This window comes from Lathamus discolor, chromosome 4, assembly GCF_037157495.1.
Source record: "Lathamus discolor isolate bLatDis1 chromosome 4, bLatDis1.hap1, whole genome shotgun sequence".
NCBI lineage: Eukaryota > Metazoa > Chordata > Aves > Psittaciformes > Psittacidae > Lathamus > Lathamus discolor.
Window position 1 is genome coordinate 109,566,627 of NC_088887.1, and position 17,938 is coordinate 109,584,564.

A 17,938-nucleotide genomic window follows, 5' to 3' on the forward strand; every position below is an offset into this window, starting at 1 on the left:
GTCTTCAGTTCTGGCATGCATATCAAATTAATCCTATTTTAATGTATCAGCACTAAATCCATCATAATTTTTATTTTGTTCCACAGTTGGTTTAGCTTCTTATTCCTGATCTTTGCCCTAGTCTTCTTGTGCAGCCAACTTTTCTTCCCGAGTCACTGATTCATAATGTTGGACCATTTGATAATTGGGTTGATTATTTTCTCCCCTTTTGAGTTGTAAATTATTTGTTCTCTTAGCAACAAAAGTCCATTTAATAATAAAGAACAGTAAATGCCATTAGTTTTTTGCTGGAAATACATACCAGCTAAATATATGTATGTCTTCTGATACCCAAGTTGCCTTTGTTTTTCTCCACAGAAACTAGTAAAGTGGACTATGTCCTTTTTCAAGCAGCTACAGCAATAATGGAAGCAGTTGTAAGAGAATGGATTCTCTTAGAAAAAACTAGCATTGAGTCACTGCGAACATTCCTTCTAACATACGTCTTACAAAGGCCTAAGTAAGTATAGAAAATATACCTCTGAACATATAGGATCTGCATAAAGTCTGGGTTTTCCCAAGGTAGTGTTTGGTTTCCTAGGGAAGTGGTGGAAGACCATTTCAACAATAATTAATCTTCCATTCTTAACACTTGGTTGACTTCTGTAGGGATATCAGCTTTCACTTACCAATTCATGCAAACTGTTTGAAAAAGAGCTGTGTTGAAAATGTTATTGAGCACTTATATTCAGAATTATTTGCAAATATATTTTTGCAATGTGTTTACAGCCTTCAAAAGTATGTTCGGGAGCAGATTCTATTAGCAGTAGCGGTGATAGTGAAACGGGGATCATTAGATAAATCAATCGACTGCAAAAGCATTTTCCATGAAGTCAGCCAATTGATCAGCAGTGGGAACCCCACTGTGGTAAGTATTTTAGTTTGTTTGTTTGTTATTTTTTGGTGATTTGGGTTTTTTTTGTTTTTGTTTTTTGTTTTTTTTTTTCAGAATTTAAGCAGTCTGTATCAGCAGCATAAGTTAGTGATGGTAAAGTTTTGTATGCTTCTCTTACCTAAGAATTAAAATTAGTAGTGAAGTTGATAGCTATTCAAGCAATCATTTACCAAGTTGGAGATTTTTGAATAAGAATGTTTTGGGACTAGGAGTAGTATGTGTAGCTTTTTGGTACACAATTACACCATATTTTCTTACGGCATAGGTTTCTTTGAGTAGCTGCTTTAAGTGCCACTGGATTTTTGTGGTTTCTCTGGGTTTCTTTAAATCAGACAGTGTGATCTAGAATGGATTTTCCATTAGCTAACAGCTTTTCACACACTGTTCCCTTTCCTTCTGTGTAGTACTGCACTCTCATGTAGCTCAGCTGTTGGAACAGGCTATGAGCAAGAGGCATGGGCCTCTGCTGTTCTCTGGGTGACGGGTAGGTGGAGGGAAAGGGGCGTGAGGAACTAAAATGCGGAATGGAAATACAAAACTTACTCTTGATTTAATGTCATACTTCTAGGGCTAAGTGTTAACTTCCATACTGAGCTCAAAGTGGAAACAAGGTGTCCAATATCTATCTATGCATTTAGTGAAATTCCGTTTGCTATGCCAGGAGATAAGTTTAGAATAGGTCATAATAGAGGCATGTAACTAGAGATTAAAGAGAGGTGATTTTTCTCCTACCAAATGAAAATTGAAGTGTGTGTAGTTTCCATGCTGAAACTTTTTAACTGAAACTTTTCTCAAACAAAAAAAAAAAAATAGAGGGAACCAGCCCATCACACTGTTTAGTGTTTGGAGCAGCAGTTGTACAAGATGTGAGTGGCAAATGTTTAACTCTGAAAATTCCATCAAAGTGTACCAGCAGTAATGCAGCTCATGTCATGGTCCTAAAAATAGTGTGTCACCTCTTGAGCACAAGTGATACCCCTCTGTGGTATTGAAATTGCAGTTACACTTGTAAACTTTAATTTCACAGCTCTTTAGCTTAAGGTGAACATTTTAGCCTTTTGCTTGTGTGTAACTCGGATAGAAATGGGTATCTGTTTAGAACAATGCTGAATTCATGGGTTTTTTTTCCAGAAAATATAGCCTTGTTGTTAAAATGCAGTTTACAGCTAAGGTTTTCAATTTTTACACATGCCAGTTTATATGACCCTTCCATGAAGGTACAAAAGTGGAGTAGATACAAACCTGGATGTTGACAGAGAAGTCCTCTTTGAACTAACTCTTGCATAGCCCATCTTCAACAGTTGTATTCTGTCCATGCAGTAATACACAGGCACACTACACTGAGCAGCATACATCAAGCTAAGACTGCCTGTTGTAAGTGTATCATCCCAGCCTTACTGCAGAACAGGGCACATTGCAGAGGAGCTCTGGCTGGGCGAAGGGGTAGTATTTCACTCTCCAAGTTCCACTCGCTGCCACCGTAAGAGACCAAGTTAGACTCAGTTTCTAATTTCCTTTTATCCACCTCCTTTCTTCACAAGTATTAATTTCTCCATAGGTTTTTCAAAGTATTTGTGCTCAAGCTTGAAGAATGGTATTGAAAATGTCTTGAGTATACAAAGATGTTTTCTACTCTGGTACGCTAATGACGTGTTGCTGCTGAAATATCTTTTCTGTAAGGCACAGAGTATGTTTGTTAGTCTTTGGCAGGCAAATTATGAACACATACTCCCATGTATGTATGAGGTTTTTAAATTATAAAATAGTTACTATTAATAAAAATTTTCTTGTAATCTTCTGAAACTTTAATGTAAGAGAAACTGGTACTTGCACAGCTTCATGTGACACAGGTCTTGGCATTTGCAATAATAAATGGTAATAAAATTGTGTGTTAACACAATGCCACAACTGAGCACTGAGGGGTTCAGGGTATGCCTTTTATATAAATATATAACAACTTTGAAAGGTTGTATAAAATAAGTAGTACAATGAAATATCCACTTACCTTTTCAAATATGGGTGGGTGTGTGTTGTATTCGTGTCCCTGTAATGTACAGCCATGCCCTTCAGGCTAGATGGAACCATGGTGTTGTGGCTGCGTTGCTGCTGTGTGAAATCTCAGCTAAGGGTACTTCAGGGTATGGTATGAAGCTAAGGGAGTGGTACTGCTTTCAAGATCCAAGATGCACCACCAGGATGGTGCCATGTACATGTCACAGGTGTTTCACTGGAGGCATGTTTGCATTAGTTATTTATAGAAACAGGCCTCCATCCACAGCAGGGAGGAGGCTAGGGTATGGGTGTTGGGAGAGATCAGCAGATGTTTTCCAGCCCTCTGTGCCTTCCTGACTCCTTCCAGTTTGTTAACATGTCTTCCCTGTGATGTGATGTGTACTCTTCCCTCCAGCCTTGCACACCCAAATTTCAGAAGTCTGTCATACCTGTGACTCCTGATTCTCTGTCAAGTCTCTTGGTTGCTTTCTGTATCCTTCCCAGGCTTCTGCTCCACGTTCCCTGTGACCTACTGCCTACCCATTTGTGTCCTCCTACCTGAGGACTTGGCAGCTGCGAAGTAACATACGGAGTGAGCAGCAGATCACTTCGTATTTAAAAATATTTAAAGCTCTCAAACATGGCTCTTAGCTGTTGATAATGACTTTCTACAGGAGTTTATAATTGAGAGAAAGTCCTTTTTAAAAAAGCAAAGTAGTCTCTCACCTGCTTCCTACTTGATTTCTGCTCTCTGCTGTCTCTGAAGCTTTCTGGCCCTTGTCTTATAAGAATAAAATAGGTACTTAATCTTTTCCATTCCCTGCAACCCTCCCCCCAGTTCCTGTCAGACATCTGTACTAGTTTTTTGTGTGTTAGGCACTCCTGCTCCATGAAGTCTTCAGGACTTTTCAGTAACATCTTGCCATGTTCAAGTCAGGAAGGCTGGTGTAATGGCAGCAGAGAATGTAGCTGGTACTTTTGCATGTGTCCTTTTGCAGGATTTAATGTGTTTAATACCTTAACTTCTCAAGTATTAGTTTAGAATACCTTTAGAAATGGATGTACTTTGAGGGTGGAACTTGAAGGTATGTTGAATAATGCTGTGGCAAACTGACACAGGAGCAAGACTGATGGATGAACTACTGAGAATGAAAAAAACCCAGGAGACTGGGGGGGGGGAGGGGGGCAACGCCACAACAATGATGGATGGGACGGACACACACGACCAAACACAAAACAAAACAAAAAAATAATGAAAAGGAGATTGGAAGGAAGAGAAGGAGAGGAATAGTGATGAAAGTCGGCAGGAGATGAAAAAGATGGCTTTAGTATCAGTCTCTTAATAGTGGAACACTGTACATGTTAAGGAAATAACAGGGCACTAAGGAGAGGTAATACTACAGGGATGAGAAGGATGTGTGGTTAGAACCAGGGTTTGAACCTGGAGTGTTGGATCTTGCTGCCACTCCTCTGCATATGGAGCTTTATAGATCTCATGGATGAAACCCTTGTCTGAGAAGGGAAAGCAAACTGTAGAGAGTCTGGCTGTCTGGTCATGTATAAATGAGTTTAGGTGTAATCCTCTGGGAGGACAAGGATTAGCTTTGTAGTTCCTGGTTTTGTTTTTCCTGGCTCCTATTGTAACATCAATACAAGCCATCCTGCTGCTCATGAAGGAGAGTCTGATCTCCTTCCAATAGCAATTTTAGGATCTCTTTAAAAAATCTTCATCTCTGAGGGACAGAGCTTCTGGCAGTAGACACAGTATCACAGGCAAGTCTTAAAATGCCAAATACATATTTTCTATCACCAATTTGAAAAATTTGGAGAACTTTGTATGCCAAGTTCTTCTCAAGTATAAATGCCTTTCATGTCTTGGTATTTTCTTTTTCGTTAGAATATTTTGCATTTGCATAGCTGATTTAATTTGTCCGTCATCCATGCCAGAAGGACAAGAATTCTGGCCACTGAAGTGACTGATTTTCATAAGGAGGAGCTGGCACAACCATCAAATGTATTTTGTTTGAAACTGGGCTAGGATACGGGTCACACCTCTATTTCTTCTGGAATATGGGTAGGTGAATGCAGAGGGGTCCAGCTGTAGTCCTGACACTGGACTGGGAAGCAGCAGAAGCTGTGTTTTTTAAGATCTACAATGCATATAGTAAAATGTAGTCTAGTATAAAGCTCCATACCTGAAGCCTGAATTTTTCTGTAAATGCAAGACTTGTCAGGAATTGCTGGAGTTGCTCTGACATCCTAGAAGTTCCGTCTCTCTTAAAATCTGTACATCTGTTGTTCTATTTCCCAGTGTTCATGGTTGGGCTAGAGTGGAGATTCTGATGCATCAGGTTACCTGAAACTGCTGAGGAGTGTGCTGTGGATGGATTTTACTCCAACAGTAGGAAATGTTACTAAGCAGAACTCTAGGCATTGATCTTCATTGAAATGTCAGCAGTAATGGCTGCATAGATAACTACTTACAGTTATTTAGCGTTTATTGTTATTTTTATTCTTTAAGAGGAATTTTACTTCTGTATGCCTGTCTAGCCGTTGCTGTCTCATATGGTAGGGTAGGATTTGGAGAGGCTGCCGTGACTTTCACATTTTGACAAAAACATATATTATTTTTCTCCCTATACCCTCAGCTGTGTCTTCTGGTCTAATAAAAATATTACCTGATCCTATGAACCTTACTGCCTTTGAGACATGTTGAGTATAAAAACCATATGGTAAACCAGGATATTTAAGCTGTTTCCTTCATGCTGACAAGTACTCTATAAAGGCCTAAGTTAGTGTGTTAAAAGATTGGTTTGGGAATTTTTGGGATCTAGAAACTACTCCAGATATGAGGTAAAACTCACTAATAGAAGTCTAAGAGAACTTTAAAACATAAGTAATTTTTAGTAGTTTTATTAATCAGGGTGCCTTTTAAAGTTTTCTGATCCTTCTTTTGAAAAGAGAGCCTACCTTACTGGAGATGTAGTACAATGAAATTACAGCTTAATATTCAAAACGGATAGCTCCCAGTATTATTACTAACAGTAGAGCACAGTTTCAAAGACCAGCTTGGGAAGTGAGGAGACATGATCCAGAGGTGAGGTGTGTGACCCCTGTTTTATGTGTGGCATCCAGGACCCTTCATTTCCTCAGTTCTGCCATCTTGTGCACATGTTGAGGCCCTCACCTGTAAACCTCAGAGACTCACAGGGAAGGAAGAAATAATGCCTTTTCCATGTGTTGCACCTTTCTTTTATTACTGTGGTGACACAGAAATAAACAGGCTTGAGGGAAAAGCCTCTTAAAGAAGTTTATTGACCTTTGCTCCATCTTTAGCACCTCTTCATCTCAGGGTTACTGCCCTTCTGAATATATATGTTCAGTAATAAACTGGGTATCTGTGGGACTCTACTTAAAAACAGCCTTCTCACTTCTAATCTCCTTTTTTCTTTTAATTTTTTTTTTCCTTCTTTAAGCAAATCTGCTGTGCAGCACAGCCACATAACAGCTCATTTGGCATATATGGCAGGCAGAGGTGGGCAAGAAGGATTAGGAATGAGTACTGGGAAAAGTGGAGGGAGAGGGAACACCTGCCACCAAAGAGCATTTGTCCGAATGATGAATATTAAAAGATGGGCAATACTGATGGTGAGCTGCATGGCTAGTCTTACTATTAATTATTTTGAATTTAATTGGGAATCTTGGATTGCAGCTACCGTAGGAGTGCAGATATAGCTGGTGCGTATCAGGCAAGAACCTGGAGGAAATGTTACCCCCAGATAAATAGTTTTCAGAGCTTCACTTTCCCCCCCGCCCTCCTGATTTCTGCTTCACAACCTCACCTGTCCCCAGAGAAACAAAGAAAAGCATGTTTTACACCCTAAGCTCCAGCAACTCTGCCTGGACCTCTTTCCGTTATTAGTAGAGGCTGCTACTTTCCTTCTGTCTTTGGCCAAAGCCTGCATGCTTCACATGCCACAAGATCATCTTCCTGTGGCCCTCAGGGAGTCACTGAGGAATTGATTCATTTTTATTTTATTCATATTTTTTTTTCTCCCTGTCTCAGCTCAACCTTGGGAGTTTCCCTGTCTTGGTTTGCTTGTTCTCCCCAAGGAAGGGAAGCAGGGTCTCACCCCTTGTGCTGTTGTAGGCTTGGTGTGTTAACCTGGTGCCAGTCATCTCTCTTTGCGCTGTGGCAGAGGAAGAATGGGAAGAAAGGGGTGCGCTGTCTGGCCAGTCCCTTAACTGCTGACAGCACAAAACTGCAGCTGTGGGTCCTATTCCTATCATCCTGTCCCTGCTCTATAGCTTTTTTCCATCAGTTGGCTCATTTGGGAAGGATCAAACAGATAAAATCCAGTGGGTTCTTCCTGGTCCTTCCTTATATTTCTTCAGAATATACTCAAGGTTTTCTTTGGTTGGAAACTATTCCTTCAGCTCCTGGGTTTCTCTTTGTACATAATGGTATTTCTTTTGGCCCTGTGGCCATCCTGTTAACCTTTCCATTTGGAGTTGCTGCTTACATTCTGGGGATTTAGATACTCTGAAAATGTTAGCAAATACAGCTGTGCTTATTCAAGGAAGTTAGGGAAGAAGTATATTACTGCCTTTATCAAGGAAGCCTTACTTTAGACAATTTATTTTGTAAATTTGCTTTTGATACATTCTCATTACGGAGTTTCATCACCTAAGAGCAGCACAGCAGAGTCTGCCTCTGGTAGATTTAGTCTTTGATTCTTCCTGCTCTTGTGCAACTTAAAATTAGCTTGTTTAGGGATAGCATTAAATGCTTTTTGTGGCTTCGCTTTTGTTTCAGTTATAGAGTTTACATTATATGAATGGAGATAAAAAGTCCTCTAAATGCATATTCTAATGTAACAGAGTAGATGTTATGATTTGCTCTGTTCAGGTGAGACTTACTCTTTTAAATATACTTTCTTGTTTTTCTGGAGATAGACACTTGCAGAAGGTGGGAGTGTGTTGCATGATAATTTAGGCTTTGTAGTAAAATGAATGATTTAATCAAACCTCGCTGTATCTCTGCTCTGACTTCCAGAACAGAGGAAACATTTTCAGTGTGGTCGTTTGTTCTGCTTTGTCTGTTGGCTTTTCTGCCTCAGAGCTGGTGTACCACATGTCCATTTTTTCCTAAGCTGTGTTTGAACTCTTCTTCCTTTCAGATGCTTTGTAACCTAACTACTCACAAATGAAACTGTTCAGTTATTCCATGGGCAGTGCAGGCACAAGTGTGAAATCCCTTCAAACATTATGGCTTTAAGTTTTGTTATAGGGTACATTCCATTTGGGGGAATAAGCTACATTTAGTTCCATCTGAATTTCATTAATGATATATAAACGTTTTTTACTGTTAAAATGGTGCATGGTCGTTCTGTAGTGTCTCTGTTTTACTAAAGTAATTCAAAAAGAAAACCACTAAAACAATGTTACTACTGGGTGTCTGATTGCCAAGTTAATCTCTTATCACAAGTCCCATTGATCTTCTGTTTGAGCAGCTGAGAGTCTATTTTATGTATAGCGATCTTTCATAAAGTTTATTCCTGGTAATAAAGCTAACTGGGGTGAGTGCCAAGCTATTCTCAGAGGCAGCCCGCTCTCAACAAGAGAAGTATTTTATTTTGTTAGATGGGGTTATTGTTTGGGTATGTACTTGTGGCAGAACTAGTGAAATTGCTAGCGAGTGAGTCAAACTAGGTTCAGAGGTGTACTCTTACTGGTATGGAGTTAATGGCATTACCGCGCAATAGACATTCAGATCTGACTTTTAATATGATGCCCAGAGTCATGTGCATTTTCTACTTATTACTGTATGGTATTACTAAATTGGTTTCTTAATCTCTTCTAACCTTAAAAAAAAAACAAACCAACAACTCAAAACCCCCAAAAACTTACACTCTAGAACTTTACATGTATTAAGTGCATTTAATTTTATTATGTGTAAGGAAGTAATTTTATTTCACGTACCACAACTGTATTGGTTTATCTGAAATTATGTTGTGTTTCAAATTTTGGACATCTTTCCAATAGCTTGCATTTATGTTGAGGTACTTAGTGTCTTCATACCAAACAAACGTGTGTTAAAAAAATTAATTTCAAAATATTAGTAGTTAAACTTCAATAAAGTTACTTTTCATAATATAAAATTTTACTTTTAGTTAAGTTTACTTTAGCTTTATACCAGAGTTTCTGAAGTATTACTGTGTATTCGGAAGAGTTCAGTAGGTCTTAACGGCAGTTTGAGGAAGCAGTGGTGGCTTTGTATGCAGCTCTCTTCAAATGCTTGACATTGCAGTGACAGGTTACAGGTCTTGATGTGTTCCTCTGCTCTTGTCGGTAAGCTCAACTCCTGGGGGTTTGCACCTACCTTCTAGGAAATAAATCTCAAGCAGTCTTCTCTCAGCCTGTTGTTGCAGTAAATTCTAAGTTACTGGCCAGTGTCTAATCTTTGATCTCTTGCTCTGGTGACCTGGATATACAGGAGTACTTAAAATTCCGTGTGGATTCAAGGGTAGATAGTGACAGAAGTGGATGTGCCTGCAATGAGTACAGCACCCTTGGGATGGTGAGGGAATGGGGCAGGATTTGCACCCCAGGTATTAAAATATCAAGGTGAAAGAGTTGGTGGTATGCTGGGAATCCAGTGGGAGAGAGAGAGCAGAGGGAAGCAGTGTTCCCTGGTGTTCACTGTGAGCTAGGGTGCAGGGGGGAGTAATAAATGCAGTAATTTTATGCTTCTCCTTCCATGCTCAAAGAAGGTACTGATGTCAGAACAACATGAAATATCTCCTACTGAAATCAGGGGGACAGGTCACTGCTCAAGCTGCTTTATCAGACTCTTGGTTTCAATCAGCCTAGCTGTATCTATTGCTCTTTACATCTTTGAAGAGATTTCCTTGCCATCAATCTTAAAATTTAACCTTCTTTTTAAATTTCTCCTTGAAATCAAGAGAGAAGCACACAAACAAAACCTGGAATGCACTTTACTGTCCAAACAGAAAGGGATAAATTATTATATGTCACATAACCCACTGGAAAAATTGGAAAGAGAAAAGCATCTATTATTTCAGCTAATGTTAACTATTTGTAATCACAGTGGGAATAAACCTTTTTCCCCCTATTGCTCCTTACCTGTCACTTGAACTTATGATTTATTTTCCAATGACTGGCAGCCAACTGCAAGTGATGGGTGGTCTGCATCAGTGCTCTGCTTGTCCTTCATGGTGGTTTGGTGCAAAGATCTCAGCATGATAAATCAGAAGCAGTTTAGCTTTAGCCAGCCTGTTTTACTATTGTAGTCATTAATACCACATGGCAATTATGGTATGTCATAGAGCATCAAACTACAGATTTGTAATCGCAACTGATGATGTCTGTAAATCATGCCTTTTCTGAGCTGAAAAGTATCAGTGTGTCAGTAATTTAAGCACCAAATAAAAGCCTGCATTTAAAAGTATTTAGACAGTCTTGTTGGATTTCTGCATCTCCTGGCAAATAATGAAACTGGGCAGTGTTCTCTGGCAACTTCGCATGATTCCTTCAAAAACATGTATTCTTGTCTGAAGTATTGTTCTAGAGCCAAACATGGGGAGAACGGGGTGAGGGATGGAGGGAGAAGGTTTAGTTTGGAGGTTTTTTTAATCCAGATTAATTCTTTTCATATGGAACTTTTACCGTTGGATTAAAAACTCAGTGTTAGACTACAATAATTATTTTATATTGTATCAAATGGCTTTTCTTTAAATAAAAAATATTTGTTGTGTAAACAGCTTACACAGAAATTTGGAAATAAAATACTGAAATGTTTGAGCTAATGAGAAATCTTTCTAAATCCAGTATAGAACTGACAAAATCACACTTCTGACTTGAATAAAGTGTGATGCTGTTTTTCACTGGCAAAATGTTGCTTTTATCATGTGATATGTGACAGTAGTGACTGTAGATGAGAAATAGTCACTTGAAATAAACAGTTATTTCTTTAAAATGGGAAAGCATGGATTTAGCAACTGAGGAGCAATGTGCTAGTCCACTGCACAGCTTTATTACACAGTAGAAGAGAAAACCATGTATTACCATGAAGCCGCTATGTTCGATCTGTCTGGGACTTATTTAGCCAGTAAGAATGTTAATTTAGTGTATACTGGCTAAGATAACTAGTTGTCTGGGGGGTCAAGGTACTGACTTCAGAGGCATTTCTGAACAAAGATGTTGCAGTTGGTGGGTGGATGGCACTGGTCTCAGCTGTTGTATGAGCTTGCATAAATAGTATCATCTCCACTTTAATCTTTCGGGTGTTCAGAGGTAGTGTGCATATTTCTGTTTAACCCCTGGACACTTGCTGGCATGCATGACCCTTTAACAATTCCTGTCCCTCTGTCCATCCCTGGCACCTTGGCTCCAAACAGTCTGGGAAGATAGCCAGTAATTTTGAAGGTTTTTGTTAAGAACATCTCTTTAACAAGATATATTTTCATATCATCAGTATACACTTGCTGTAGTGCTTATTACAATAGTATATAGCATGCTTCAAAAGTACTACTTGCATCTTCACTGTACAGTATTTCCTCCCCTTTGTGTGTTGTGATCAGTTAAAAAGAATGTATTCAAACTGGTGATGATGGTTACTGGACTTTGGCATCAGGAAAAAAAGCTTTGTTTAATTTCAAAAAGCAGCAACGAAGGCTGGAGCAGTGTGTTTCAAAAAGGAAAGTTAGCTTTTAAGTTGTGTTTTAGGATAAGCATTTGATTTACCTTACCATAAATTTTAAGAATGAAAAAGATAATTAAATCTTCAGTATTCATGGATCTGTCTCTCTAAAATTAATGTGCCTTTTTCTCACCTATTTTTATATTGCTTCAGAGATGTCATTTTAGCAGAGTAGCTTCACAAGCCTCAGAAATTATCTTTAAATGTGCTTTGGAGGGTGGTATCCAGAAGCTTTCATGCATCAAAGCTTTCTGCATGTTCCTCTCCTTTTTCTTTGTGGGGGAGAGGGAAAAGATGCAGTCAATGGTGTATTGTAGGTGTTACTTTTGACTAGCTTTTGTCAGTTTTGGTGGTATACTTTTAATCATGATTAAATACCAACATGGTAAGTGTAGCAAATGCAAAGAAGGGCTAAACCGAACTTCAGAGTGGCCTGAAGTATTTGATAAATAGAAATAAGTGGAAACTGAATCTTCCTTGAAACCTGTAAAGCCCTGTGCACAGGAAGAGAAGGTGAACAACAAAGCTGGGAAATATATTGCAATAAGTTTGTTTCCATTTTTTTCAGTGATGATCTCGCAGGTGCTAGCTTTTGTATTGCTCAAGTACTGGAATTTCTTTTGTAAAGATGGAGCCTTGTCAATTGGGTGGTTCACCCAAGGATCTAAACTTCTGAAAGTTTGACTTACTCTAGTTTGTGTTAAAAGAAACTGAAGTACTAGTTGTAGAAAAATGCTAATTAAGAAATTCAAGGACAATGTAGGTGGTATTACGTTATTGGACATATTTTAATTATGTTACTCTCTCCCCCCCTCCTTTTTTTATAGCAAACTTTGGCCTGTTCCATTTTAACGGCGTTGTTGAGTGAATTCTCAAGTTCAAGTAAAACCAGCAACATTGGACTAAGCATGGAGTTCCATGGTAACTGTAAACGTATATTTCAGGTAAACTAATTCTGTATAATATATGTTACCTGTCTTTCTAAAATTTAACAATCGGAAGCAGAAGTATTTTCTTGTGCCAGGTGCATTCAGGTACAGTACATGCCTAACAGCATTTAATGGACAAATATAAATGCAGGTGATGGCTACTGCAGGAAAGTTGATAATGTATTTAAAAAAAAAAAAAAGAACTTGTATCAAAAAAGTGCAATCCCTTGTTTCCCATTTTATTAATGATAGAGCTACAGATCTTTATGTGGCTGGACTCTTTAATTCCTTGGCTACCAATTGCAAACAAAACGAATACTCCCTGGAACAATGATAGTCTTAAATATAGCTTTGGTTTAAAGCCAAGGAGAGCTATGTATTTAAAAATATTATTGCAGATGGTGTAGTCTGGTTGTCTCAGATGTATTGTTTGGCCAGGCAGAAATGTTTTTGTGAAGGCATTGCTTTAAACTGACTGTGGAACAACTTACCAACTTTTTTTCATGCCAAAGACCAACCCTCTCCTCCACCAGCTGTTAAAACATATTGTTAAGTTTTTCTTTTAATGATTAGCATTTATGAGAAGGTTTTTATTTCTTATTCTTTACAAACACAATCTAATAATTTTAGCAAAAGTATGTGTATGGGGGGGGAGTCTGACTTACAACTTCAGAATTTTTCTGTGTTTTAATGAAAAATAGGGTGAAAACAGAAAATTCTTTTGTTTTTAGTAAAGTGTTTCCTTTTAATCAACATCTGAATTAATGACTGACTCTATTAATATATTGTTTGTCCTGACTATAGGAGGATGATCTGCGGCAGATCTTCATGCTCACAGTAGAGGTACTTCAGGAATTCAGCAGACGGGAAAACCTCAGTGCTCAGATGTCTTCAGTGTTTCAGCGCTATCTTGCACTAGCCAATCAGGTTTTAAGCTGGAACTTCCTTCCTCCAAATTATATCCTTTTAATGTCAGGCCCTTTATTACAGCTGACTTAAGTCACTTCTGTTGGCTGATAGGTAAAGTCTTTGTGAGGAGAGAAAAATGTAAAACTTACAAGCCTTTTATTTAGTCCTTGATATATGTTTTCTTTCATTAGTGCTCTTGGTAACCCCCATGCTTGCTAGTAAATGCTTACCCACAGAAGCTGCTGTTGCTCTTCATTAAAGTTGTAAAGTATTTTATATAAAAGGCAAAACCAGTTTGGCAGAGCAGCCACCAGTTATGGGTTGATGGCTTATCTGGTTAGTTCAGGGGAGAGGAAAAGTGTAATATGGTACTTCAGTGCAGAGCCAAATGGTGAAGAAGTCCAAGGTCTATTGAATTTTTATGTGGAGAGCTGATATGTCCTACTTCTCTCTCAGAGAAGAGGAAGGGGCAGGAAAATGTCCAATTATCTGGGAATGTGCATGCTCTACTGACTCCCTGTAGAAGAGTACGGTCATATAGTAAAACATGTAGTAGGTTCACTTCAAAATGAGAAAAAAGTATTTGCTAACTAAGAGGAGAAATGGCATCTCATTTTTACACAGGTGCAATTGCTTCCATTTTGACACCTTTGTGATGTGTGCTGATTGTGAAAGTCCAGAGAAAGGTGGAGATGGAAAGTAGGGAATGAAATGGGAATCAGAAAGAGTCTTAATGAGGAGGAGAATTAAAAAGATACAATAAGTGTTCAGCCCCAAAAATGGGCTAGAAAAGTATTGTAGAAATAGTCGCATTCTGTAACAGAGGGTTAAGACAGCACTTGCAGTAAAACATTGCAGTGCCTCTTTTAATAACTAAGACGCTCAGCAAACTTTCCAAGAGCCAAATTTTTCATCTGGTGTATAAACTTTTTTTTCTTAAAACCTTTTGAAATTGCTGGTAAATTATACATACTGCAGGAATCTTGATGTTGCCTTCAAATTTATGGTAAAGGATTTGTTTACTTTCCTGTTTGGATGGTTAGAAGATGATATCTGAGTGTTACTGTTGTCTTTGCCTCTGTTCATTATGCAGCAGGCAGGAAAATGAAATTTATTTGAAACTGGATGTCCCTTGGCTCACGTCTGTAAAGCCGGGTATCATTTGTATTGCCTTTATGGAAAGTGTCATGGATTAAAAGTAAATATCCCACTCCTATCAGTCATTGAAGTTCATGTGCCTACAAGACTGAGAATGGAGTCAAATTACTGCATCCTTACAAAAGTTTTTGGAAGATGATTTGGGATTTGTAAGAATTCAAAGAATATGTGAACACTTCCTTTGTTTCCCTAAGATATAATTTTAAATAGAATGAAAATGCTCTGTTGCACAGTGGTGGTTCCCTCTGAATTTGTCTTGCTCTGTGCAAACATCTGATGTAGTCCTAAATACTGATCTTGTTACAGTTTGAAAGTGAAGGCTCTAGTTCTTCATGAGCGCTTTATCCTAGGCCAAGGGTAAGTGGTGGAGCTAGATGTATACAAGCAAGATGTGGAGCCTTGGGAGTTCCAGCTTTCATTTATATGTCTGTATAACATGAAGTGATTTAGTCTATAGGTGCTAGTAAGTAAGTGTTAATTGAAATAGCTGAGCAAGCCATACTGCTGCTCAAGGTTCACAGTGTTTTCTGCTACTTAGTTTACTTTAGGTACTACAGCTGTTAGACAAATTCTGGTAACTTCTAGAGATCAGATGGACCTTTAGTCTGAGCCACAGTTGCTCTTACATGGCTCCATTTCAGACCTTTTCATAACTTCTGCTGCACCTTGATACCATCTTTATGTTTTCTACCACTGGACATTTAATTTTGCTTTAAGAATTACAGCACTAGTTTGGGTCTCCCTTTTCTGTGTAGCAACCTATTTTCAGAGAAATTGGAATGGCTTTAATCAGCCTTGAGAAATGCACGTCTTAGCTGATGAAGATTCAAGAACTGCCGGGGTTTACAGCACCATGCTGATTGTATTGTGGCATAAATCTCTCTTCCTTCAGAAGACTGATTTAAAAGTAAGTGATGACATGGTATAGTGCGAGGTGTCCCTGCCCATGGCAGGGGGGTTAAAACTAGATTATCTTAAGGTCCTTTCCTGTCCTGACTGTTCTATGATTCTATGATAGCTTGTGGGTAGTGAAACTTAACCTTGCTGCAGTTTCTAAGTAGATAACACATTTCATAAGAACATAAGAGCTGCTGTATTGATTGATCAGTTGGTATCCTCTTAGTATTCTTTCCAAATCTTTACAGTACATTTGCTGAAGCAGTGGGCTTAAATTTGGTACCCGCAAGCCTGAAGTAAAATGATCCATTGCATCCACAGATCTTTCTTCCTTTAGCTGGTATTTCCTCTGTCAAGATAATATTCATTCCTGTATTCCCTGCAGCATAACAATAACCTGCAGTATTTGTATATAATTTTAGCAGGATTCTTGTATCTCCAAAAAAAGGAAGTAGCATAAATATGCATTAACTCTACAGTGACCGTTACCAAGAGGCACATTATTTAAACCACCAAATTGTGAGATTTGCATCAAAACATACCACTTCTCAAGAGTTCTTGTGCTGTTACAATGTAACAGCATTGTTAAAGTCTTGGACAGTGCTGCCACCAGTCATAATAGAAGAGTTGTAGTAAGTCTGTATTGTCTATTGCTGGCATGAAAGATGCATTCTGGATCAGTCACTTTGTTGGAGCAACAGAAGAGAGGCTGGGACCTACCTACTTTCCAGTTGGAATTCAGTATTTTTCAAGTGTCTTGGTTATAGTGCCTGCAATGGGAAAGGCAGGGTGTGATGAGCTAGGAGACCTTTTTTCAGTCATGTGCAGTTTCTCACATTTCATTTTTCTAACACACAGGGGGTTTTTTATCTGCCACCTCAAGCTATTAGTTCACCCGGTGTTTGCAGGTGCTTCAGAGCTTTTTGGCCGTACTGTTGGAAGTGACAATAGCATAGGATTCCTATATTGCACTACGAACACATGGTAGTTCGTTGGGGCCTGTTGGGCTTCTGTAGGGTTTCTTTTTTCAGGGCTGTTACAGCGCTGTTAAATGTTGTTTACTTGGGTTGAACTGCTGCTAACTCCATCTTTTCTTAAATCAATGTTTTGACTAAGTAAGGAAATGCAGGTGATCACTACTGAGAGGTACAGCCCTCTGCTTCGCAAGAGTGCTTTCAAGGATCGTGCTTCTTGCACACTGCAAATGTCTGAAGTCTCCAGTTAAGGAGCTGAATGTTGCTGGGCTGTAATGCATCTTGGCATGGATGTATATGTCCTGTGGAGTCAGGATATAATTATAATTTTTATTCTTTTACCTCCAGAGATGTTTCTCATTTCCCCTTGACTTAGGGATTTATCTGTTCTTGGCAGCCATATTCTAATAGACTTAGGATAAATGTCCTCAAATGCAAAAGTTCTTAAACAGAGCATAAGGTTTTTGTCCAGCTGTCTTCCATCTACAGAAAGGTGTCTACTCTCCTGTCATTAGGAGCTGTCATAGAATTATTTATCCTTTATTCATTAACATATAGATTATAGTACATGAATGAAAAGGAACTTTAGCTTCTTGGTTTGGGTTTGATGCCTTTACTGGCTTGGCGACAAGCTGTCAAGTGTTCAAGCAAATGTAAGAATAGGGTATTGGACATAAAATACAGGTTACATAAAGCCAGTGGGATGCACTGCACTAACATGCATCATCGCTGTTCCATTGAAATTAATGGTGAGATGGCCATTGCATAAACTGACTGAAACTTTTGTCTGATTTGAACACTTTTTAAAGTATGTGTGTTCTTTGGCCGCACAGTTAAAGGAACAAAGCTCTTCATATCTCTCTTTTGAAAGTGTCTCAAGAATGAGACATCTTTCTGGGAGATTCTGTGAACCATATAGCTCTGCACACTTTCAAGATTTGAACTTGGTCCAACCCAGATTGGTAGCATCTGTTATGCATAATGGAAATACATTAAAAACACATAGAATGCCTGAAGAAAACTTGAAGCTTGTTTTGACGAATGATTCAAGTTGGCATTGCCTTTGAAAAAGCATCCTGCCTTGACACCTCCAGCGAGCATGATACTGAGCAGGGAACCACCTGGCTGAAAACTTATTTTAGCAGATTGGGGTCCCCAGTTTAATTTGTTGCATGGCTGCAGAAATGACTGTACCTGTACCAAGGAATGACAACACAGATTTCCCTCAGCAGCAGGGCTGCTTTCCTTAGGTCTTGTGTTTGTTAGCAGCCTGGGATTATTCTGAATTTACTACAGCAGTCTGTCCTTATCTGGAAGATGAAGGGTTGGGGTAACATCCTGGCTATTGTTTGGGATATAAAGAAAAATTCAATGTAACTAAATAGTTGTATTTAAGAAAGTGCCGAAGAGAGCTGCATTTATC

At 38.7% G+C, this 17,938-nt stretch overlaps 1 protein-coding gene across 2 annotated transcripts in view; it reads left to right on the forward strand.

The window, feature by feature from the left end:
- Positions 1 to 17,938, forward strand: part of XPO4 (exportin 4) — an 82,693-nt gene that overhangs the window by 27,261 nt on the left and 37,494 nt on the right. For both annotated transcript variants that reach the window (XM_065678557.1, XM_065678558.1), the window contains exons 3-6: positions 358 to 499; positions 769 to 907; positions 12,476 to 12,592; positions 13,382 to 13,535. In XM_065678557.1, the coding sequence (XP_065534629.1) occupies positions 358 to 499; positions 769 to 907; positions 12,476 to 12,592; positions 13,382 to 13,535 (552 nt within the window). The remainder of the gene's footprint in view (positions 1 to 357; positions 500 to 768; positions 908 to 12,475; positions 12,593 to 13,381; positions 13,536 to 17,938) is intronic.